At 45.3% G+C, this 26,741-nt stretch overlaps 1 protein-coding gene across 1 annotated transcript in view; it reads left to right on the top strand.

Moving 5' to 3' along the window:
• LOC309550274 (uncharacterized protein) overlaps positions 1-26,741 on the top strand; it is a gene marked incomplete at both ends in the record, with an annotated part of 1,476,097 nt that overhangs the window by 574,002 nt on the left and 875,354 nt on the right. The window contains 1 exon segment of the mRNA XM_082250681.1: positions 1,095-1,978. Within this exon segment, the coding sequence (XP_082106807.1) occupies positions 1,095-1,978 (884 nt within the window).

The raw sequence follows: 26,741 nt of genomic DNA, 5'->3' as shown, positions 1-26,741 counted from the left end.
CCTGGTGGCATCGGATGGACTGAAACAGAATTTCCATGAGGTGTTCTATTAGATTCAGGTAAGGTGAGCGTGGGGGCCATTCAGTGGTATCACTTCCTTCATCCTCCAGGAACTGGCTGCATACTCTCACCACATAAGACTGGGCATTGTTGTGCACCTGGGGGAATCCAGGACCCACTGCACCAGCATAGGGTCTGACAATGGGTCCAAGGATTTCATCCCGATACCTAATGGCAGTCAGGGTGCCATTGTCTAGCCTGTAGAGGTCTGTGCGTCCCTCCATGGATACGCCTCCCCAGACCATCACTGACCCACCACCCAACCGGTCATGCTGAACGATGTTACAGGCAGCATAATGTTCTCCACAGCTTCTCCAAACCCTTTCACGTCTGTCACATGTGCTCAGGGTGACCCTGCTCTCATCTGTGAAAAGCACAGGGTGCCAGTGGTGGAGCTGCCAATTCTGGTGTTCAACGGCAAACGCCAATCGAGCTCCACAGTGCCGGGCAGTGAGCACAGCGCCCACTAGAGGACATCGGGCCCTCAGGCCACCCTCATGAAGTCTGTTTCTGATTGTTTGGTCAGAGACATTCACACCAGTGTCCTGCTGGAGGTCATTTTGTAGGGCTCTGGCAGTCCTCATCATGTTCCTCCTTGTACAAAGGAGCAGATACCGGTCCTGCTGATGGGTTAAGGATCTTCTACGGCCCTGTCCAGCTGAAACCGATTAACAACCCCCTCTGCTACTTGACTGACCAGATGAATATCCCAGGAGTTTCCCTGACTTGATGCTATACTCTGATTATAAAGTGTTGAGCAGTGTATATGAGTGTGGAAAACTCTTGGTAATTTTTCTTGTCTTCTGACAGACGGACTCTGTGGTGGGAATAGAAGGACATCGGAGGAAGATGTGACTACAGAAGATAATGACATGGCATCTTCTCCAGAAGTGAATCCCGTTCCTCATAATATACATGACGGACCTCACCACTGGAGGAGATCATTGGATACTTCACATAGTCCTCTAATATCTGACAGTGCCGACGGGTGCGGGAAACCATCTCATCTCAGGGAATCTTCTTTATACCATACAGGAGAGAATTCATTCTCATGTTCAGAGTGCGGGAAATGTTTTAAAAAGAAAAAAAACCTTCTTAGCCATCAGAGAATACACACAGGGGAGCGTCCCTTTTCATGTTCAGAGTGCGGAAAATGTTTTAATAGAAAAGAAAACCTTCTTCATCACCAGATAATTCACACAGGGGAGCGTCCCTTTTCATGTTCAGACTGCGGAAAATGTTTTAGTCGAAAAGGAATCCTTCTTAGCCATCAGAGAATACACACAGGTGACCTTCGATATTCATGTTCAGAGTGCGGGAAATGTTTTAGTAGAAAAGAAAACCTTCTTCAGCACCAGAGAATTCACACAGGGGAGCGTCCCTATTCATGCTCAGAGTGCGGGAAATGTTTTAGTCGCAAACCACACCTTCTTCTGCACCAGAGAATTCACACAGGGGAGCGTCCCTTTTCATGTTCAGAGTGCGGAAAATGTTTTAGTCAAAAAGGAAGCCTTCTTAGCCATCAGAGAATACACACAGGTGAGCTTCCCTATTCATGTTCAGAGTGCGGGAAATGTTTTAATGATAAAGGAAATCTACTTAGCCATCAGAGAATACACACAAATGAGCTTCCCTATTCATGTTCAGAGTGCGGGAAATGTTTTAAAAATAAAGGAAAAGTACTTAGCCATCAGAGAATTCACACAGGTGAGCTTCCCTATTCATGTTCAGAGTGCGGGAAATGTTTTAATGAGAAAGGAAACCTTCTTAGCCATCAGAGAATACACACAGGTGAGCTTCCCTATTCATGTTCAGAGTGCGGGAAATGTTTTAATCATAAAGGAAGCCTTCTTAGCCATCAGAGAATACACACAGGTGAGCTTCCCTATTCATGTTCAGAGTGCGGGAAATGTTTTATTTGTAAAGGACACCTTCTTAGGCATCAGAGAATACACACAGGTGAGCGCCCCTATTCATGTTCACAGTGCAGGAAATGTTTTAGTCAAAAAGGACACCTTCTTACACATGAGAAAATACACACAGGTGAGCTTCCTTGTTAATATTCAGAGTGAGGGAAATGTTTTAATGATAAAGGAAGCCTTCCCAGCCATCAGAGAATACACACAGATGAGCGTCCCTATTCATGTTCATGTTCACAGGGAAATGTTTTGCACTTAAATGCTTACTTTTTAGACACCAGAAAGTTCATATAGGAAAACGTCTCTAATCTTGTGCAGAGTGCGGGAATTGTTTTACTAAGAAAGAACACAGGTGAGTGCCCTTTTTAATGTTACGAGTGCGGGAAATGTTTTCCAAACAAAGGTTTATTTCTTAGAAACCAGAAAGTTCATACGGGCGAGTGTCCTATTTCATGTTCAGAGTGCGGGAAATGTCTCACTCCTTATGTACGTTTCAAACAGCAAAGAATTCACACTTATATTAGAGGCTCCGTTTTCATGTTCAGAGTGCGGGAAAGTTTAAAAATAAAGGAAATCTAATAAAACATCAGAGTGCACCCCCTGCTGGTACTACGGGAAATGGACGCTGGATTGTAACGGGTGGAACTGTTTCGTCCATAAACAAATGTGAAACCACCACAGTCCACTCGGGGTTGGTTTACACCCACATCGCCCTCTGACCCGCTGTGGGGTTGGCCGGAAATCATGACCAGACATGAGTTTGATTTATTGAAGTAGCCGGCTTTTTATTGGTCCAACCAATGTATGATTATTAATACATTTGACACATTTGTTAATTCTATTATAAAAGATTTAAGCTTTATTTTATTCATATCATTACTGTGTGGTAATCGCTTATTCTGATCTTGTCCAATAAAAACTCTTCGTACAATATTCTGTGCCGAGTCTTCTTTTTTACCAATGATTAGATGATCGGTGATTGGAATGTAATCAGTTCATAGAGAGTCATCCATTGGGGTTTTATTAGTGAGATGGAGAGTGGAGAAGGCACCACATTGGCCCTTTCTAAAGCCCTAAACTTTTTGGCAACCTGTCTATGACATTAGTCTTCCAAACTCTATCTCACTGAGCAAAGGCCAGAAGAGTTCCAGGAGTTCTACTCTGTCCACAGTTCCCAAACCAAAAGGAGACATCCACCACATCTTCAATCTTAAGGCCCTAAATGTCCTCAGCTGGGCCCAGGAGTTCCGCATACAATACACCATATAATAACCTCTCTCTTTATCAGGGAGACTTTTTTTTCTTTGACCACCCCACATACATGTACTGCGGCAGGGCGGCCGTTCTGCACAGAATCACATACCTGTCTGTCATCTGCTTTTCCGGGTCTGGGGCCAGAACAGTTCCAGGAGTTCTACTCTTATCACAGTTCCCAAACCAAAAGGAGACATCCACCACATCCTAAATCTTAAGGTCCAAATGTCCTCAGCTGGGCACACGAGTTCTGCATGCAATCCACCAGATCATAGCCTTTTTATCAGGGAGACTTTTTTCTTTGACTGTCCCACATACATGTACTGCGGAAGGGCGGCCGTTCTGCGCAAAATCACATACCTGTCTGTCATCTGCTTTTCCAGGTCTGGGGCGTATACATGTGCCACTGGTGCCCAGCTCCTGCTGGACACAGCGGGAGTCAATCAGCGGATCCAGCAGACATGGTAAATAGTGAACAAATGGGGATGTAGCGCTCGACAGAAATATATAAAATAAATACAAACATGTGAACCATATAATCCATATAGGATGATTCGTGCAATAAAGTCTCTGGTGTCCAAAGCAATTAGATAATTGACAGCCAATATGAAAGACACAGACTTGATAGGGTGGTTTCCTTAGCAAAGCCTTCACCTTCACATGATTACCCAGTGGAATAACTATATGAGCCGCTTTCCAGATTTAATGGACCCCTTGATTATAGGGGGTCAAATGCGCTGTGTACTTCAGTAAGGAACTCTAATGCATCTTGCTCCCATAAGTAGAGGTCATCACAGCCAGAGTCAGTGCCATAATCAGAAAGCCAAGCCATATGCAGGGATGAAAAAATAGTCTCATGGTGCAGTATCTCTTATCAATCAAGCATTTATTTAAGACAAATTGCACTTACTAGACAAAAAGCAGATAAAAGCCTTTAATAAAATCGTTTGCTGGGGATGGGAGACGCCGCTCCACGGCGCGCTCCTCAGACCTCAGACCCGGATGTGTATGGTCTCACGTTCCCGACATTTCGTCAGTCAAGGCTGACATCATCAGGGGATCATGTGACCATACCTTGATACACATACTTTATGCAGATCAAGTCCGCACCTGCACCAATCACTTCCTTGATGTGTATTCCTGAACCGCCCATGCCACGTGGCTTGTAAGTTCAGCCCCTACATTGTATTTGTCTCTATGGACATGCTGGTTTACTATGCTCCATTACGGTTGCATATTCGATCTCTCAAACCAATCGATGCTGCATACTTATAGCCGATATGACAAAATGCAACATAGAAAGTGCTATATATTATAATCAGATTCTGGAAGTGGATGCAGGATTGGCTTTTAAAACAGAATTAAATTACAATGGCATAGTGCATATTACACACAAAATAAATAAATATACATCTTTATTATCCTAAAAGGTTAAAATAGACTAAAATTTGACTAAAATTGATTAAAATTTAGTTAAAATTACCTGGAATAAATCGGATAGTAAATAGGACTGGGAAAATTTGAGTAAATGAGATTAAAAATTTGATTGGTAACAATTTAAATCAATGTCAAGGTTCATACCTGCAGGATGCAAAGTATTCATTTTATAGATCCATTCGGTTTCATTCATAGAAACCTTCTTTGTCATATTATCTCCTCTCCAATGTTTGTCCACTTTATCTATGCCACAAAAAGACATCTAGGTGGGATCCTCATTGTGGTACAGGCGAAAGTGGTTGGAGAGGCTATGTTTGGGGAACCCGTTTCTCACGTTTTTTATGTGCTCATTGATTCTAACGGATAATTGTCTGGTCGTTCTCCCAATGTATTGTAACCCACATGGACAAGTTATCATGTAGGTTACATGGGTGGATCTGCAGGTTATGAACTTTTTTATAGTAAAGTTTTGTCCTGTGTCTTTAGATTGAAAATTGGTTATTTTTCTCGGATTTTTCTTTGCAATTTTGCATGCGTTGCATCTTTTGCATGGGAAAAAACCTTTTAAATCTAGAAAGGTGGCTTTTTTATTTGGTGGATCTGGTATGTTAGGGGCCAAATTGTGCCTTAAATTTTGGGCCTTCCGATAGATAAAGGTGGGTTTCGGTGGCAATATAGTATTTAAGGTTTTGTCCTTCTGCAAGATGGCCCAATGCTTTCTGATGATACCTTCTATCTGTTTATAGTCTCTTTTGAAGTTAGAAAGGCTAATTCGCCCTTAGTGTCATTTCTTTCTTTTTTGTTGCTAATAATTCACTTCTTGACATGCGTTTCAGTTCATTCCTTGTTTTTTGGACATCCTCTAGTTTATATCCCTTCTCTACAAATCTAGAGGTTAGCAAGTTTGATTGGGTATTATAATCGTCCTCGTTCCTACAATTTCGCCTGATGCGCATGTACTGGCCTTTGGGTATGGCGCCCAGCCATTTCGGATGGTGACAGCTTTTAGTAGGAATATAACTATTCCTATCAGTTTCTTTGAAATAACTTTTCGTGGAGACAATATTACCCTGTTTTTCCAAAGTTAGATCCAAAAAGTTGATTGTTTGTCTGTCCCATGTTGCAGTAAATTTTAGGCCATATTTATTGTTATTTATTTTTTCCACAAAATTCATCAGAGACTCTTCAGATCCACTCCACAGGATCAGGAGATCATCGATAAATCTCTTGTAGAGGGTTAAAGAGGGGTCCCGTCTCCAGAAAATCTCCTCTTCTTCCCATTATCCAAGGAGTATATTTGCTGCGCTCGGGGCATATTTCGCCCCCATCGCTACGCCCTTGATTTGGTTGAAATACCCACCTTCATGCCAAAAGTAGTTATTGCTCATAGCCAAATCAAGGGCGTCACATATGAACTTTTTCTGGGCAGGTTTTATTGTTGTTTTGGCATTTAAAGCTGATATAGTGGTGTCAATCACGTCCTTCTGTTTCAGGCTAGTATACAAGGACTCGACGTCAATTGTAACTAGAAATGTTTCAGGATGCACCTCTGTCTCTTCCAATATATTAATAAGGTGCTTACTATCTCTCAAGTGAGACGGATAGAGGGATACCAATGGTTGTAGAAAATGGTCTACATATTCTCCGATCCGTGAAAAGAGAGATCCTATACCACTAATTATTGGCCTGCCTGGAGGTTTGATTTTGTTTTTATGGATTTTTGGTAATTGGTATATTGTAGGAAGTTTTGGGCCATTTGGTACGAGATATTTGGCTTCCTTTTTAACTCAATATACCCTCCTCTTTAGCTTTTTTAACCAATTCTGCCAGTTTTATTTTTAATTTTGAGGTGGGGTTTTGTCTCAATTTTTGATAGGTAACCTGATCTCCCACAAGTCTATCAAGTTCCTCTTTATAGTCACATTTATTGAGAACCACAATTCCCCCACCTTTATCTGCTCCTCTGATCACAATGTTTTTCCGTTGCTCTAAATCCTTCAGTCCTTTTTGTAGATTATCCTTGTTAGGATGTCTCTTTGTTTTTATTTTCCGAACATCATCCTCAACCATATTTTTGAACACCTCTAAACAATGGTTAGAGCAGACATGGTGTCCATCGTTACCCAGCAATCTTTCCTGAGAGAGGCGGAACAGTTGTCTGCCAATGTAAACAAGGCAGATCACCGTTCTGTTAGTAGGGAAGATTGAGATCCTGTGTTTCTGCTAATGGAGGAAGGAGAAACTGGCGCACAGAGATTATATATGTAGCGCGCCCCCCACAGGGGCTGCTGAGTATGTTCATTTCCTCCACACTCCCTTGACCCTGAGGCACCTCCAACCCGCTTGACACTATGGGTTCTGACATGGTAGTTCAGAGAATCAACAATGACACTTGAATATCAATATATCAGTTTACTGACTTAAGGAAATGAACAGATATAGTTTCAACACAACAGGAAATATGAGTGTAAAGAACCAAAGTGACATTCTGAATCTTAAAGTCCCAGAATCACTGAGTGGCCCAAGATTCAGAATCTCATACACCAATAATGTCAGCTACAACTAGATATAACAATATCTAACTGAAGAAGTATATGAATATAATAATGATTATTATTATTATACAGGATTTATATAGCGCCAACAGTTTGCGCAGCGCTTTACAATGTGAGGGAAGACAATACAGTTACAATACAATTCAAAACAGGAGGAACTAGAGGGCCCTGCTCGTTAGAGCTTACAATCTAGAAGGGAGGGTCAAGTGAAACAAAAGGCAATAGCCGTGGGGGGTGGGTTGATGGAGAAAATGGAGGTACATTTTTTAGGTGTTGGTAGGATAGGCTTCTCTGAAAAGGAGGGTTTTCAGAGATCGCCTAAAAGCTAATAGAGTAGGAGATAATCGGACAGATAAGGGTAAGGAGTTCCATAGGATTGGAGAGGCTCTGGAAAAGTCCTGGAGGTGAGCATGGGAGGAGGTGACGAGGGGGCTAGAGAGCAGGAGGTTTTGAGAGGAACAAAGAGAGCGATTAGGTTGGTATTTTGAGACTAGGCTAATGATGTAGCTGGGGGCTAAGTTGTAGATTGCTTTGTAAGATGTTGTTAGTATTTTGAATTTAATTCGTTGGGTGAGCGGAAGCCAGTGGAGGGCTTGACAGAGGGGAGCAGCGGACACTGAGCGATTGGTAAGGTGGATGAGTCTGGCGGCAGCATTCATGATGGATTGAAGGGGGGCTAGCCTGTGTATAGGTAAGCCAACGAGAAGGGAGTTGCAGTAGTCGAGGCGCGAGATTACCAGAGAGTGAACTAGGAGTTTTGTTTTGTCTTTGGTTAGAAAGGGGCGTATTTTGAAGATGTTGCGGAGGCTGAGGCGGCAAGATTTGGACAGTGATTGGATGTGGGGTTTAAAGGAGAGTTCAGAGTCCAGGACAACACCTAAGACCTTGGCATGCGGGGATGGGCTGATAGTAATGCCATCGATATTGACGGAGAAATCAGGGGAAGGGGCACGTGGTGGAGGAAAAATGATAAGCTCGGTTTTGGATGGGTTGAGTTTGAGGAAGTGGTGAAACATCCAGACCGATATATCTGATAGTAAATAAGTGATACGTGAGGAGACTGAGGGAGAGAGCTGAGGGGTGGATAGATAGATTTGGGTATCATCAGCGTAGAGATGGTATTGGAAGCCGTGGGAGGCTATCAGCTGACCCAGAGAGGAGGTGTAGATTGAAAATAGGAGGGGTCCAAGAACAGAGCCTTGGGGGACCCCAACAGAGAATGGAAGAGGAGAGGAGGAAGTAGAATTGTACGCAACGCTAAAGGTGCGGTTAGATAAGTAGGAAGATAACCAGTGAAGAGTACGGTCACGGAGACCAAAGACATGGAGTTTTTTGAGGAGGAGGGGATGGTCAACCGTATCAAAGGCGGCAGAAAGGTCCAGAAGTAGGAGTACTGAATAGTGTCCATTGGTTTTGGCCGTTAGCAGATCATTTGTCAGTTTTAGGAGTGCAGTTTCAGTGGAGTGTTGAGGCCAAAATCCAGACTGAAGGGGGTCAAGGAGGCTATTCTCGGCAAGGTGGTCACACAGTCGGTTGTAGACTAGATGTTCGAGGAGTTTGGATGAAAGGGGGAGCAAGGAAATAGGGCGTAGGTTGTTCAGATCGGTTGGGTCCAGTGAGGGCTTTTTAAGTATGGGGATGACTAGGGCATGTTTTAGAGAGTTGGGGAAGATGCCAGAAGAGAGGGAGAGATTGAAGATGTGGGTTAGAGAGTGTAGAATAGGGCCAGAAGGTGACCGTAGCATTTGCAAGGGAACGGGATCCAGAGGGCAGGTTGTTAAGTGGACGTTAGCAAGTAGTTTAGCAACCTCGTCTGTAGTGGCGGGGTTGAATGAGGGAAGTAATGATCGCACTTGTGGGCATGAAGCATAAGACATGGAGGAAGGTATCTGAACAGCAATGAGCTCCTCACGAATTGTGTCAACCTTCTGTTTGAAGTGGTTGGCAATCTCCTGGGCAGTGAGTGAGTCAGTGGGAGGGGGTAGTGGAGGACGGAGTAGAGAGTTAAAGGTAGCGAAGAGTTGCCGGGGGCGTGATGACAGGCTGTTAATGAGAGTGATAAAATAGGTCTGTTTGGCAGTGTGGAGACTAGAATTGTATTTTTGGAGGGCGGATTTATATTGGTTGAAATCCTGCTGAGACCGACTCTTACGCCATAGGCGCTCAAGAGCACGGCTATGCTTTTTTCAGACTTCTAGTGTTATCAGTTTGCCAAGGTTGAAGGGGTCGGGCCTGATTCGGTGTGTGGTGAGGGGGGCCAGTGTGTCCAAGGAGGCTAAGCGTGAAGTGTTGTAGACAGAAGTGGCTAGGTTGGTGCAGGACAGGGGTGCAATTTTGTCATAGAGGTGGCCGGTAGCAGAGTAGAGAAGAGAAGGGTTGAGATGGCGTAGGTTTCTGCGGGTAACTGTAAGGTAGCTGGAGGGAAAGGAGGTGGAGGAGAGGGAGAGAGTGAAACTAATAAGGTAGTGATCAGAGAGAGGGAAAGGATTGTTGAAAAGGTTGTGCGGGGTGCATAGGTGGGAGAAAACAAGGTCAAGGATATTGCCTTCAGAGTGAGTAGAAGCATGTATCCATTGCTTCAAGTCAAAGGAGGAGGTTAGACTGAGAAGTTTGGAAGTGGTAGGAGTGTTAGTATTAATAGGGATGTTGAAGTCGCCGAGAATGATTGTGGGGATTTCAGAAGAGAGAAAGTAGGGTAGCCAGGCGGAGAAGTCATCAAGAAAGGTCGATACTGGTCCAGGTGGGCGGTAGATCACAGCTATCCTTAGAGAGACAGGGGAGAAAAGACGAATGCAGTGTACCTCAAATGAGGATAGTGACAGAGAGGGAGGCGGCTGAATTACCTGAAAGGAGCTATGTGGGGCTAGAAGGATCCCGACACCCCCTTCCTTGCATCCATTGGGTCTAGGGGAGTGAGTCCATAGAAGACCACCTTGGGATAGGGCAGCAGGAGACGTAGTGTCAGATTCATGAAGCCAGGTTTCGGTGATGGCAAGTAGATTAAATGAGTTAGCGATGAAAAGGTCATGGAGAGAGGTGAGTTTGTTACAGACAGAGCGGGCGTTCCAAAGGGTGCAAGAGAAAGGGAGTCCAGTCTTGGGAAGAAGAGAGATTGGAACTAGATTGTGCTGGGTGCGGCTGCAGCCAGAGGGTGTAGGGTAGGTGGTGTATTGAGCATGGGTAGATGGAGGCCCAGGGTTTGGGGATATGTCTCCAGAGGCCAGGAGAAGCAGAAAGGTGAGGGTGGTAATATGAGAGTGTGATTTATATGAAGGGACATGCCCCAGTGTCCTGGAGGATTTGTGTGCATGTGGATTTAGAAATAGCAGGAGATGGTGAGTGCAGTAATAAGGTGAGGACAGAAGTGAGGGTGATATATATAAGCTGTGGGGTGGAGAAGAGGGGTGAAGTAGAGAGAATTTAAGGATGGAGGATAGGGCAGTCAGAAGAAGTGGCAGAGAGTGCATTTTACAAGATTAGAGCTGAAGAGGTGGAAAAAAAAGAGATCACCTGCAGTATATGTGGTGTATATCTCAGCCTTTCCTGTGTTCATTCACTTTGTGCATTCTCTGAAGTGCAGAATCAGAAGTGCAAGCCACTTGTAGAAATCGTCCCCCCACTTAGAGAAGAGAGCCCCCCGAAAGCAAATGTGCTGTCCCCAAGTGATTCTGCACTTATATACTCTTAGACCTGGGGTGGGGGCTTATCCAATTAAGCAATCAGGAATTGATAAATTAGGGCTGCTTAGCTGGCACTGGTAGTTAGGTGGACCTTGCCACAGATGGCATTGCGCAGTGCACACCTGATTTTGTCACCCACTTGGTTGTGCAGGGAAGGGATGGATTTTCTGGAAAAGTAGTGGCGGCTGGGCACGACGTACTGTGTGACAACCACCGCCATAAGGCTTTTAAAACGCTGCGTCTCCACCAGACGGAATTACAGCATTTCAAAGGCCAGGAATTTTTAAATGCTGGCATTTAGGGGCAGGGATCGCGGGGGGGGGGGGATGGGGGATACTTCCTCTTCCGCTCCAGTGTTTGGGAGATAGAAAGCTGAACGCTTCCATGTGACATTGTGGAGATGGTTGTTGGTGACCTAGGTGGTGGTGTTGCTGGCAGATCCTCTGTTTGCGGGGTGGCAGGTGCCGGTCTCACTACAAAGGTGGATGAAAAGGCCGAGACTGCAGCAGCAGAAGAGGAAGCAGGAGGAGCCAGAGACCTTTCTTGATTTTTGAGGTGTCTACTCCACTGCAGCTCAGCACATTGTCTGGAGAACTGCCACGCTAGGGAACTCCTGTGAGCTGGCTTTGGTGTGCTCGGTCCCTTGCTGCATTGGGCAGTAGCAGACGTAGTGTCTAGGTCATGGCTGCTCCACTTTTGCACCCTTCTCCCTCTTCTGCTGTGCTGGTGGCTCTGTGCGACCACCTCCTCTTCCTCCAAACTACTCAGGTCACCTGCATGACGTTCATTCCATGTGGGGTTGAGAACCTCATCGTCCTCCACATCATCTTCCACGCAGTCTTCATCCCTGCAACCCTTGTCGGTCTCCACAATTCGGAATTCCGCAGCAGTTGGCCTCTGTGTTTCGTCATTATCTGAGACGTGCTGCGATGGTCCTCCAATGTACTCATCTTGAGACATAAGTGGTTGGGCATCGGTGCACTCAATCTCTTCCACTTCTGGGGCAGGGCTAGGTGGATGGCCCTGGGAAACCCTGCTGACAGAGTCCTCAAAAAGAAGAAGAGACTGCTGCATGACTTGGGGCTCAGACTGCTTGGCTGATTTGCAGGGAGGTGAGGTGAAAGATTGATGGATATGGGCTGCAGGTGCCAACTCTGACCTTTCAGCAGAAGACTGGGTGGGAGACAATGTGAAGGAACTAGAGGCACTGTCAGCAACCCAATCTACTATCGCCTGTACTTGTTCTGGCCTCAACATTTGTAGAGGCGCATTAGGCCCTGCCAAATACTGCTGTAAGGTTCTGTCCCCTACTCGCAGATGAGAAAGGTGTTTCACTTGTGCATGTAGCTGCCACAGATCGACCCCGTCCTCTCCTTGCAACAGGAGCTCCACCAGCAGCACCACGACCCAGCACTAACATGGTGGAGCAGTATGTGTGCACACGCCTAGACGTACTGAATGACGGGTCTGCCCCCTTCAACTCCTGGGTCTCAAAATTGGGCACATGGCCTGAGCTTTCCCTTTACGCCTTGGAGGTGCTGGCCTGCCCTGCAGCCAGTGTATTATCTGAACGTGCTGGGGGCGTTATCACAGACAAGCGCAGCCGCCTGTCCAGAGCCAATGTGGACAAGCTCACGTTCATTAAAATGAACCAGGCATGGATCCCACAGGACTTGTCCGTATGTTGTACAGAATAGACATGTATACCGTCCTTACCCAGCCATTGTTGTATTTTTGATCTTTCTCACTCTTTTGTGGTGTACCCTAATTTAAAAAGAAATAAAATAAAAACAAAAACCAGTGTTGGCTACCTCCGTCCTCCTCTACCGCCGCTTCCACCTACAGCGCCACATCCACCGCCACGGCGCCACCTCAACCTCCTACTCCATATGGGCCTTCTCCACCTCCTCCACCACCACCGCCGCTTCCACCTACACCGCCATATCCTCCGCCACCTCAACCTCCTACTCCATATGGGCCTCGTCCTCCTCCTACATCATTCAAGATGATTATTTTTTATTTTTCTGTTTTTTATGTTCTTTTAAGTTATTTCCCTATCCACGTTTGTTTGCAGAGCACTTGCCATGCTCTTAAGATGATTTTGCTGCCATTTGCAGCCCTCTAGCCCTTTCCATGTTTGTTTTAGAGGCATTTTAGTGCTCAAAAGTTCGGGTCTCCATTGACTTTCAATGGGGTTCGGGATGGGACAAAGTTTGGGTTAAGTCCGGGTCACGAACCTGGACTGTTTTTTCAAGTTCGGTCGAACCCGCCGAACCCGAACATCCAGGTGTTCGCTCAACCCTACTCCCAGGGCATCGCCATTGCGGGATTTCTGGAACACCTCCATTATCTTAGGTTCTCGCTGACAGCATAGCTAGAACTGTCCTGACATTGCCAAGGTTCAACTGGGACCTGAACCATCGGAACTCAGCCCTGGAACCAACTCATCACATGGAATATCTGAGTCTCATCCTAAGCACAGCTCAAGCCAGAGATTTTATTCCCCAAGAGAAGCTTAAAGCCCCGTACACACATACCGAATGTCGGCCGAACGATCGGCCGTCTTTTGTCCGGTGCTGTCCTGTCGGTTGAAAAGTGATAAAGGCTGCACACGAATTTTGTCGGCCAACAACAGCCGACTGCAGAAGTGATGCCATGTGATGGTTAACTTTCCGTGTGTTTTTTCTTCTCTGAGCATGCCCAGTCTTGCTCATCTGCTGTTAGTCGGCCGAATTCTGTACTGACTGGCGAACAATCGGCCGTTCTGGTGATGGCCAACAAAAATTTTATAGCCTGCACACCCGAATCTGTTCGGCCGAAAAGTCGCAGTCGGTTGTCAGAAGCATCATACTAACAAGCCGACAATCGGCCGATCGTTCGGCGGCCGAATATTTACGGCCGACAATCGCTACGTGTGTACGGGCCTTAAAACTCTCTGTTCCTAGGCTCTGGCTCTTCAGTTCAAGGGTCACCCACATTTTTGCTTCTGCTTGAGAGTTCTGGAGCTCAAAGTAGTGTTCTTCTAGAACAGGGGGGGGGGGGTCTCCAAACTTTGTAAACAATTTACTGTCTTCAGACTTTAGGGGGTGGGGGGGGGGGTGGACTGTAGCTACTGGAAGCAGAAAGGGTCCCATCAGTGGCAAAAAACAATGTAAATGGACAGTGTAAAAATAAAAAGTAAAATAAATGAGAAGAGAACTAATTTAAGAGACCCCATTCCTCCAAGCTCATGCGCAGAAGCGACTGCATACGTAATTCGCGCACGCATATGTAAACGGTATTCACACCGTACACAAAGGTATCACCGCGAACGTTACAGGAAGAGCAATAATTCTAGCACTAGGTCTTCTGTGTAAAGGGCCATACACACTATACAATTTCCTGAAGACTTTTTCCTTCAGATTTACCTTTTCTATGTAGAGCAAGGGCCTGCCGGATTGCATACAAATTGAAAATGTTTAGGTTTGACCTCATATTATCTGGTTTTGGTAAATCTAAAGGAAAACGTCTTCAGAAAATCTTATAGTGTGTATGGCCCATAACTCTAAACAGGTCACCTGTGAAGGCTTTATAAAGGTTGACTATGGAGATTTTTAAGTACCGTACTTTGTCGCCATTCTATGAGCATGCGCCATTTTAAAGCATGACATGTTAGGTATCTATTTACTCAGTGGAACATCATCTTTTACATTATACAAAAAAAATTAGGTTTAGGGGTAACGTGTTGCAAATACCGCGTGACATAAAAAATGCAACTATCTCCATTTTTTTTCTAGGGTCTCTGCTAAAAAAAAAATGTAGCACCCTTCTAGACAGGTGCTAGGTAAAAGCATTGAGTTGCTCCTGCTGCTTCTCAGGTGAGCTATTCTGTTTGTTTAGCCTGTCACATGTTTCTAGGTGTGATTCACTGGGTCTGAGGGAGTGTCCCCACTGTAGCCAATTAAGGAGTTCATTAGACAGTGGAGGAAACCTAGCCAGTGGCACACTCTGTTTTATGTCAGTTCCATTGGGAGGGCATTCCTGCAATGCATCCTGGGATTGCACATAAATAGGAGGGGGGCTTTTGGTGGGAGCAAAGTTCCAGGAGGAGGTGGAAGGCTGTCTCTCCTCCTGCAGCGTGAGGAAGGTGGTCCAGGCGGTCGGCCTAGGGACCAGGAGTGGAGCTGGGCTGCAGAGGATCCAGTGTGCTGACCAGTGGAGCTGCTGGGCAGAGGACTTTGAGAAAAACAGTATCATGAGTACTAAGGGATCTGACCAGGGGTCTGCCTGAGAGAAGGGATAACTCCAGAGAAGTCAGGGGATCAAGAAGCCAGCTCACCCAGAGTGTTACTGTAAAGGGGGTGCCATGTAGTGATGGAGACTCTGTTGGTCATGAGTCTCATATAAAGTCCCGAAATTTCCTCCCCATATTCTACAAAATCCCAATATGGTCCACAAGGTGGTGATCTGACTTCTCTCAGATAGAACGCACAGACAGGAAGTGATGTAGTTAAAGACAGGAAGTGATGTAGTTACATACAGGAAGCGATGTCAGGTATACATAGAAAGTTCCAGAGTGAGTAGGGAGGAATTAGAGAGGAGACTTTGCTGGAAGTGGCAGCAGACGAGGTAATAAGATCTTATTTTATATCTATAATCTTTAGTTACCTAAAGAAAATGTCCTCCTTCCTTTTTGCCGCTGGGGGAACAGAAACACTGAGGATCTCTTTCTGGTCCCCCGGTGAAAAATTAAAAGCATAGACGCACAGCAAGCTTTCCAACGGCAAAACTTTATCCAGCTCTACTGCAGCGCCCCCACCAGACAGATCCGAGGTATCCAAAATTTATGTGGGTGAGAAGCAGAGCTCATGGTGATTTGGACACTCCCTTCTGGAAATATTCAGCAAACCCCCCCCCCCACCTAACATTAATCCCGTAATTTGCCTGAACACCAACTGGGCCCCCAGATCTCTATATACGGGATGACTGGGAACCCCACCGTGTCTGTGCCATCTATACTCTGCATGTGTCAGAAGACACCAGACACGGCTACCCACTCCAATCTAAAACCCCTGTCCCCTGCTCCTCACCCCCCCATCTAACACCGCTGTCCCCCGCTCCTCACCCCCCATCTAACACCGCTGCCCCCACTCCTCACCCCCCATCTAATACCACTGTCCCCCGCTCCTCACCCCCCATCTAACACCGCTATCCCCACTCCTCACCCCCATCTAACACCCCTGTCCCCCACTCCTCACCCCCATCTAACACCACTGTTCCCATTCATCACCCCCCATCAAACACCACTGTCCCCTGCTCTTCACCTCCCCTTCAAACACAGCTGTCCACCCATCCCACAACCTCCATCTAACACAGCTGTCCCCCATTCCTTACCTCCCATACCACACTGCTGTCCCCCATTCCTTACCCCCCATACAACACTGCAGTCCCCCATTCCTCACCCCCATCTAACACTGCTGTCCCCCGTTCCTTACCCCCATCTATACTGCTGTCCCCCACTCCTCACCCCCATCTAACACTGCTGTCCCCCATTCCTCACCCCCATCTAACATTGCTGTCCCCCATTCCTCACCCTCCAACTAACATTGCTGTCCAACACTCCTCACCCCCAATCTAACCTTGTTGTTCCAAGCTCCTCACCCCCCACCTAACACCGCTGTCCCCCCTCTCCTCACCCCGATTCCCACACTGCTCACCTATATTCCACATCCCCCACTGACACTGTTGTCCCCCACTCCTCATTCCCTTATTCAACATTGCAGATCTCCACTCCTCACACCCCCGTATTCGATGCTTCTGTCCCCAACTCTTCACCCAGACCCAATGCTGCCACCTTGCTTTCTCTCGCTTGTCACGTGACATCACTCTTATCTCTATTAATAAAAAACAGACCTGAACAGAGAGATGAGGAGGATTCTGGGAGGTCACATGACATCACTCTTTTTTATTTTTTTTTAATCAAAATTTTATATTTTATTAATTTAAAAAAACAGAAGATACAAATACATATCTATAATCTTACTAAAACCCTTACCCAAGAAACCCTTCTCCCCAGATCCCTCTCACTTCCCATTCCACTCGGTAATACTCATCTAGTCATCTATTTTACCACCTCCCTTTCTTCTTAATCTACCCATATTCCACCCTCATACTCTAATCCATCCAGATTTCTAAATATTTACTCGTCTTCTTGAACTCTGCCCACTTAACCCACTTGTTTGAAAAACTCTCCATCTGGTCTTCCTGTCTGCTTCCCATGTATTCCATATTGTATATTTAACTGATTTATACCAATCGCTAATTGTAAGACTGTCAAGTTCTAGCCATTTTCTTGGAATTGCCCCCTTTGCTGCGTTCAATAAGTTGGGACTATCGTGCTTTTATACAGTTTTTGTGATTTACCAGTTTTGTGAAATATGCAAACCTACGGGTCATTAGTAATATCTACACCTGTAATTTCCTCAATGTATTGTTGAACCTCCTGCCTTATCTCTATTAATAAAACACAGACCTGACCTGAGAGGTGAGGAGAATTCTCAGAAGATTCTTAGAAGGACACAAGGATCTCTACAAGGACATCATGATGGAGAATCAGCCAACTCTCATATCGCCGGGTAAGAGGAGACTTTATTGTAAAGGAGAGAACAGTACGGAGGGATGTCCCCGTCCTCTGTATTCCTGGGATTCCACACAGGAAGATCACTCCATCCCTCACCATCATCAGGTAGGTGAAGATGAAATCAAGATCGTAAAAGTGATCTGACTGTATGAAAATATATTCCACTTTTAGGTATAAGGTTATTTGTGCTCACATTTTAAAGAAACCATTCCCTGCTATTTTGTTTGTTTAGAATGAAAATCTGATAGATATAAAAGATGAGGTTAAAGAGGAAGAAGAGACGTATGTGAGGGGTGATCAGCAGTTCAGGGAAGAGGTTGGGATGATGGACAAAGTTAAAGAGGAGGAATCTTCTCCAGACATCAGCACAGGTGAGTGATGGCCACTAAATACAAAAACTGTTTGGGTATATGGATTGATGTTTGAGGATCTGTAGACTCACTTCTACAAAGACGTCATGATGGAGAATCAGCCGCCCCTCACATCACCGGGTAAGAGGAGACTTTATTGTAAAGGAGAGAGCAGTACGGAGGGTCCACCTAGATCCCCCATCTGATAAACACATAGAAACAATGTATTCAGTCAGTGTGTGTGTTTCCTACAGATGGGTCCAGTAATGGGAACCCACCAGAGAGATGTCCCCGTCCTCTGTATTCCCGGGATTCCACACAGGAAGATCACACCATCAATCACCATCATCAGGTAGGTTAAGATGAAATCAAGATCGTAAAAGTGATCTGACTGTATGAAAATATATTCCACTATTAGGTATAAGGCTATTTGTGCTCACATTTTAAAGAAACCCTTCCCTGCTATTTTGTTTGTTTAGAATGAAAACCTTATGGATATAAAAGATGAGGTTAAAGAGGAAGAAGAGACGTATGTGAGGGGTGATCAGCAGTTCAGGGAAGAGGTTGGGATGATGGACAAAGTTAAAGAGGAGGAATCTTCTCCAGACATCAGCACAGGTGAGTGATGGCCACTAAATACAAAAACTGTTTGGGTATATGGATTGATGTTTGAGGATCTGTAGACCCATTTCTGCAAGGATGTCATGATGGAGAATCAGCCGTTCCTCACATTAGCGGGTAAGAGGAGACTTTATTGTAAAGGAGAGAGCAGTACGGAGGCTCCACCTAGATCCCCCATCATCTGATAAACACATAGAAACAATGTATTCAGTCAGTGTGTGTGTTTCCTACAGATGGATCCAGTATTGAGAACCCACCAGAGAGATGTCCCCGTCCTCCGTATTCCTGGGATTCCACACAGGAATATCACACCATCCCTCACCATCAACAGGTAGATGAGAATGGGACTATAGGAAAGTGATCCCAAGCCCTAAGAGATGAAAAAAAAAAATTATCATAGAAGAATGTTAATATTATTTTTGCCATTTTGTTGGTTTAGGTTGAAGATCTGATAAATGTACAAATTGGGGTTATAAAGGAAAAGACGTATGTGAGGGGTGATCAGCATTTTACAGAGGAGGTTGGGATGATGGATGCAGTTAAAGAGGAAGAACCTTCTCCAGATATCAGCTTGGGTAATTATACAAGAATGGGTTAAAGCTTACTTAGTGATGTTTGGTTGGGTGGTATCATTGATCTGGTTAGTTGTCAACGTTTACAAAAAAAAAAGGGAATGATATTTGCGCTTAAGACAAAAAAAATACTAAGACAATATAAAATATATTTACGCAAGGCTGCTAGCTCAATGGGAAGATCACAGTCCATATAAAGTAGTAGATGTATATTAGGAGCTGTGTCAGACATATGTTAAACAATCTATCACAGTAATACAGTCCATGAACAATCTAATGGAGTAGAACTGCAGGTAGAAAGAAAGGACCCGATCCAATCAGCCAATCACCAGTGAATTATGAGAGAGATGAGTTACACCCTGTGCTGACACCCGTAGCCTCTTACCGGAACTTTTGACCCTCCTGTCACAGAGTGGTCAAGCAGCAGTGGTGGCCGGCTTGTTAGGGGCGCAGGGGTGCCGCCCCCCCCATCCATGCGTCCGGCCCCCTAATCTACATGCAGGGGCGCCGGACGCATGGAGTTCAATGGGGATTTTTTTTTCATCACCTGATTAGAGCCAGAGGCTCTAATAGGGAGATGCAAAGGGCGGACCTGGGGCGCAGAGCAGTGCGTCCCGAGCCCACCCATCGTGTGACAATAGCGAATGAAAATTCGCTATTGTCACACCGATCCTCCTCCTCCTGGCCAATCAGGAAGCGCGTCCGATACGCGCTTCCTGATTGGCCGAAAGGCAAACCCCATGCCATTGGCTGGGGAGGAGGCAGGAGCCGGGCCGTCCACGCCGGAGAAGCCGCTGGCTGTAGTAACATGCTGCTGCTGCTGAAGGAGCCGTGTCATTGTGATTGTGGATCGATGGAGAGCTCAGCACAGAGGGCAGCTCCGGTTCACCATCTGACCATCACATCACTCACTGCTTCAAGCAACAGGGGGGATCGATGTCGGAGAGGTGTGCGCTGACACAGGGGCGATCCATGGAGAATGGTGTGCATTAGGAACAGCGGCGTCACTGCTGCTGCTCCTCTCTGCTACATGCCCCTTCCGGACTTTACAGGATCTCATCTCCCTGGCTGAAAGGGACAACGCCGGGCTGTCATCCTGTGCAAGTAAGTGTGAGTCTCTCTATTCCCCCCCCCCCCCCCCAATATCTTCATCCCCATCACTCTCCATCCTCTCTTCCTCTCTTTCACCTGCACTCTACTAACACTGCCCCTTCTAGCTGCTTTCTGATCAAGGTTAATAGTACAAATCAAACGATCCTGGTGTGTTAGCTCTATGAATCTCTTCAGTTATGCTGACTAAAGTATAGGTGGGCAGAATGGGACTAGGATAGTACATATGGGTCATGCCTAGAGTCCTGAGGAACGGGGAAGTGAGTGTACGGAGCTTCGGGACCATGTTGGACCCTTCTACCAGCGAGGAAGAGTCAGAGGAGTTGTTGGAGGAGGACAGGCAGGATGTGCTGGTTGTATCCTGGTGAGCGAGGACTGAAAGCATTATATCGTCACTGAGCTCACTGAGAGGAGGCGGGGTAGAGGCGGGGCAGAGAACGGCCTGAATACAATACATAAAGTACAACTCACTGAGAGGAGGCGGGGCAGGTAACGGCCTCAATACACACAGTACAGCTCAGCTACTGGGTAATACTGTGAGATTTCTGGCATGGAATAACATCCCAGCACACACTGCGAATCGCCAAATGACATCATCGCCGATCGGACCCGGAAGTGAGGAGAGGAGGAATAAACAAGAAAATAAGGTATTTACTAGCAAAAAAAAAAAAAAAAAAGTTTCCATTGGTAAAAGTCGTTTTAAAGGGGATTACATACATCTAAAGTTACGAAAATGGGTGGAACTCCACTTTAATGAGATGTTGGGGGAGTGGGTGGAGTCAGTGAGATGTTGGGGGAGTGGATGGAGTCAGTGAGATGTTGGGGGAGTGGATGGAGTCAGTGAGATGTTGGGGGAGTGGGTGTAGTCAGTGAGATGTTGGGGGAGTGGGTGGAGTCAGTGAGATGTTGGGGGAGTGGGTGGGGTCAGTGAGATGTTGGGGGAGTGGGTGGAGTCAGTGAGATGTTGGGGGAGTGGGTGGAGTCAGTGAGATGTTGGGGGAGTGGGTGGAGTCAGTGGAGGTGGGGAATGGAAACATGCAGGATTGACTATATATGAAGGTTACGATCGCTGTGTCTATGACTGTACAAAGCGGAAATATTGTGTACCGAATGGAATGGACTTTTCTTTCTTTTCTGATTTAAAAGAAAAAAAAAAAAACACTCAGAAAAGATGAGTAGGGAAAATGTCAGTGGCCTCCACCTGTAAAACCATTCCTGTTTTGGAGGTCGCCTCATTGTTGCCCATCTAGTGCACCTGTTGGTAACAACCCCCTCTGCTACTTCACTGACCCGATGAATATCCCAGGAGTTTCCCTGACTTGATGTTATACTCTGATTATAAATTGTTGAGCAGTGTATATGAGTGTGGAAAACTCTTGGTAATTTTTCTTGTCTTCTGACAGACGGACTCTGTGGTGGGAATAGAAGGACATCGGAGGAAGATGTGACTACAGAAGATAATGACATGGCATCTTCTCCAGAAGTAAATCCCGTTCCTCATAATATACATGACAGACCTCACCATTGGAGGAGATCATTGGAATCTCCTGATACTTCACATAGTCCTCTAATATCTGACAGTGCCGACGGGTTCGGGAAACCATCTCATCTCAGGGAATCTTCTTTATACCATACAGGAGAGAATTCATTCTCATGTTCAGAGTGCCGGAAAGGTTTTAAACAGAAAAGAAACCTTCTTAGGCACCAGAGAATTCACACAGGGGAGCGTCCCTATTCATGTTCAGAGTGCGGGAAATATTTCACTCGAAAAGAACACCTTCATATCCATAAGAGAATTCACACAGGGGAGTGTCCCTATTCATGTTCAGAGTGCGGGAAATGTTTTAATGATAAAGGATCCCTAATTAGGCATCAGAGAATACACACGGGTGATCGTCCCTATTCATGTTCAGAGTGCGGGAAATGTTTTAATAATAAACAAACCCTTCTTAGCCATCAGAGAATTCACACAGGGGAGCTTCCCTATTCATGTTCAGAGTGCGGGAAAGGTTTTAATAATAAACAAACCCTTCTTAGCCATCAGAGAATTCACACAGGGGAGCTTCCCTATTCATGTTCAGAGTGCGGGAAATGTTTTAATAATAAACAAACCCTTCTTAGCCATCAGAGAATTCACACGGGTGAGCGTCCCTATTCATGTTCAGAGTGCGGGAAATGTTTTAATCATAAACAAAGCCTTCTTGGCCATGAGAGAAAGCACACAGGGGAGCATCCCTATTCATGTTCAGAGTGCGGGAAATGTTTTAATTCTAAAGCAATACTTCTTATCCATCAGAGAAAACACACAGGTGAGTGTCCCTATTCATGTTCAGAGTGCGGGAAATGTTTTAATTCTAAAGCACAACTTCTTACCCATCAGAGAATACACACAGGTGAGCGTCCCTATTCATGTTCAGAGTGCGGCAAAAGTTTTAATCATAAAGGAAGCCTTCTTAGACATCAGAGAATACACACAGGGGAGCTTCCCTATTCATGTTCAGAGTGTGGGAAATGTTTTGCACTCAAATGTTTACTTCTTAAACACCAGAAACTCCATGCAGACGAGCCTCTCTAATCTTGTGCAGAGTGCGGGAAACGTTTAACTAAGAAAGAACACCTACTTACACACAGGTGATCGCCCATTTTAATGTTACGAGTGCTTTTGTTTTCCAAGCAAAGGTTTATTTCTTAGAAATCAGAAAGTTCATACAGGCGAGCGTCCTATTTCATGTTCAGAGTGCGGGAAATGTTTTAATCAGAAAGGAGGCCTCTTTATGCAGCAGAGAAGATATGTGGGTGAACGTCCCTATTCATATTCCGAGTGCGGGAAATGTTATACTCCTGATGTACGTTTCAAACGGCAAAGAATTCACACTTATATTAGAGGCTCCAATTTCATGTTCAGAGTGCGGGAAAGTTTACAAATAAAGGAAATATAATGAAACATCAGAGTGCGCCCCCTGCTGGTACTACGGGAAATGGACGCTGGATTGTAACGGGTGGAACTGTTTAGTCCATAAACAAATGTGAAACCACCACAGTCCACTCGGGGTTGGTTTACACCCGCATCGCCCTCTGACCCGATGTGGGGTTGGCAGGCAGCTGGGAGCCCTTATGTTAACCCTTTATTATTTACCCTTATGTTAACCCTGTAAAGCCCACGCCAGTACGCCGCAACCATATGCATCGGGGCTGTTGCAGCACAACCCCATTCAGTTGAATAGCTTTGCCCAACGTGACCAGGGGGTGCGAGGTTTGCAGCAGCCGTAAATTGCCGTGCCATGTGTACCGCCCCATCCGGCTGCCATTTAAGCTTAAGGGGGTGGTAAAATCATGACTCAACTGTCTACCTTTACCGATCCCTCCCCACATGAGGCAACAGGCAGGAAACCATGACAGTACATGGGGCAACAAGTGGGCAATCATCACAAGACGGGCAACAAGTGGGAAATCATTACATTACATGGGGGGCAACAGTTTGGCATTAATGGCAATACATGGGGCAACAGGTGGGCATTGATGACAATTTATTGGGCAAAAAGTGGGCAATCATGGCAATACATGAGCTTGATTTATTGAAGTAGCCGGCTTTTTATTGGTTGTACCAATGTATGATTATTAATAGATTTGACACATTTGTTAATTCTATTATAAAAGATTTAAGCTTTATTTTATTCATATCATTACTGTGTGGTAATCGCTTATTCTGATCTTGTACAATAAAAACTCTTCGTACAATATTCTGTGCCGAGTCTTCTCATCTTTTCTTACATCACGGGACTCAGAGCCATAAATCATAACATACGGGTTTAGGGCTGAAACAACTAATCGATTAATCGACAACTAATCGATTATGAAAATAGTTGTTAACTATGTCGATTAATCGGTCAGCCGATTAGTTGTCCTGCATACAGAATGCATTATTTGTTTAGATATCGGAAAATACAGTGCAACGCACATACAGCTCAGTACACCATCCATACATGTATGTAGATGGCAGAGAACTTGCGAATGTGTGAGGAGCAATGCCTCATGGGACATGTAGTCCTGGGCAAGAGAAGGAACCGAGTGATTCTAAAAGGCAGAGTTTTTTTTTTACCTTGCTATAGGGACACTCTATACAGTACTATACTTTGCTGCTTCCTATAGGGGCACTTTGAAGGCAGGAGGGGCAAGAAGTGCCCTGTGGGGTCAGAGGGCGGAAGAGGAGAATCAGTGCTGCTCTGTGTAATATCATTACACAGAGCGGATAAGTATGACGAGATTGTTAAAAAGAAAAAAATCCAACGTTTACAATCACTTTAAGGGCTCTGTGCAGGGAAGATTCAGCATCTGAACCCAGAGAAGGTGGAGGCCGATAGACTAGAGGTGATATAAGACATTACAATTACATTTAGAGTAAAAGTTTACTAGTATTGTGCATTATATTAAAAATATTATATCCATGAAAAAAAAAAAAAGTCTCAGCTTTTAGTACTACTTTAATATAAAAATGTTAATTCCTCCCCCCCCTTCCACATAGCTTCATGTCTGACTCCCAGGTAAAATATCCGGCATATCCGACTTCTGAGCATATTTTTTTATACATGATACAAGATTAATACTGTCACTGTTTCACAGTAGAAATTATATTACAGTAGCGATATCTTCTTTTTTTTTTTTTTTACCATAAAGGGATTTTTTTTTTTTTAACCCCATCATGACAGGTGATAAAAAAAGCATGCTTCTGCTACTAAATGTCTTCTGCTGCCCATACATGGATTGGATTTTTGGGCAAAAATATTTCCATCTATATTTGTGCAAAAATTATTTGTATTATCGTTGAATGGACGAGCGTTGTTTGAAAATTCCACTTGCTTTTAGCCCCCGTTCACACTAAGGCGGCCTGTGAGGCGACCTGGTCGCCTCACAGGTCGCCGTAGTTCGCCTCCCATAGGGAAGCTGCGGACCCGTTCTAATAGGAGCAACACAAGTCGATCCGACTTAGAAAAAGGGTCCGGAGCTTCTTTGGGGCGACCAGGAGGCGACCGCCATAGACTTCAATGTTATGAAGTCCGTGGCGGCCGCTCCGAGGTCGCGGTGCGCTGCTTGCACCGCAACCTCGGAGGTCGCGGTGCGAAGTAGCGTCGCTCGTATGTGAACGGGCACTTAACATTAAATTTTAAAATGAATATAACTTTTGAGCAAAAACCACATCCACTATTTGAAGATTCGTTTGATTGAGAAGTTTTCTATATCTGTCTCAGAGTGGATTAAATATCCAACTATATAGCTGGATATTTATTTTTACCACTGCATATAGATATTCAAGAATATTAACTAAATTATACACCAAACTTTTCTTTTTTTTGAGGTTTTTATCCGATTAGTCGATTAATCGAAACAATAATCGGCCAATTAATCAATTGTGAAAATAATCGTTAATGTCAGCCCTATATGGGTTATATAGCTAACTACAGGTGAAGGACACTGGCAACCAATCAGAAAGGATTCCCCCCCTATATAATCCCTCCCACACAGGAAGTACCTCCCAGTTTTTTCGCCAGTGTGTAAAGGTGATGGTCACAGTGGAGAGTCTCTCCACATTTGTCTTCAAAGAAGAAAGAAGATTATTCTACATCCCCCGATCAAAGATCTCTGGATCTAAGGGGTTATCTATCGGGATCCATCCTAAACAATCAGTGGACTAAAAATATGGTACCCGAGCCTCGGGGAGAAGATACGAGGATTTGCCTGTAATGTTGTCCTTTTTTTAGGCGCTGGACCCTGGGATCCGGACCCTTGGTAATACCAAACCCCAAAGGCGCTCCGTGCAGGGTGCTCTACAGGTCCAAGGCCATGGTCCCTCTAAAACAAGGGGACCCAGTCCTTGAAGGTCGCCAAGACCAAGCTCACCGTGATGGGTGAAGATTGGATTCCTGTTTACTAACGGAATCCTGCGGCAGGACTGGTGAGTCCAATTTATAATATTTACACAATACAGCAAATGTAAATATTTTATGCACTGTTCCCTTTAAAAGATAACAGAGAGCGAGTGCCATGTGGGTCTCTGCATGAGATGGGGGATGGTAAGCTGCAAAATCCATCTTGTTAAATCTCTGGCCTTTCCTCAGGGATTAACTACTTCTGGCCCGCGCTATAGCTGAAAGTCGGCTACAGCACGGACCTTAATTGCCGGGAGGCAAGTGGTTAAATGTGCCGATTGTATCAATGTGTGATTATATGAGATTGTGCAGTTGTGGGATTGGTGCAAAGTTTGTTTAACTTCTTCCGGACCGCCCGTCGCAGTTATACTGCAGCAGGCTGGCCCTCCTAGCCATACGTCGGGTTGCGTGCCTGCAGCTAGGGGGCGAGTGCGCGTCGCGGGCTTCTGATTGCCGTCGGACACCCGCGATCGCTCTCCACTGAGAGTGAACGGTCGGCTGTTGTAAAAACATCTGACCTTTCCTCTCTCTCTGTATTAATCACAGAGCGCCTTCCATATAGTCTCTATTGTCATTTCACAAGCCCCTCCCCCATACAGTTAGAATCACTCCCCTAGGCTCACATTTAACCCTTTGATCAC

The sequence above is a fragment of the Pelophylax lessonae genome (assembly GCF_965119305.1).
Source record: "Pelophylax lessonae genome assembly, chromosome: 3".
Classification (NCBI taxonomy): Eukaryota; Metazoa; Chordata; class Amphibia; order Anura; family Ranidae; genus Pelophylax; species Pelophylax lessonae.
The sequence above is the reverse complement of the archived record's forward strand: the minus strand, read 5'-3'. Positions and strand labels throughout refer to the sequence as shown.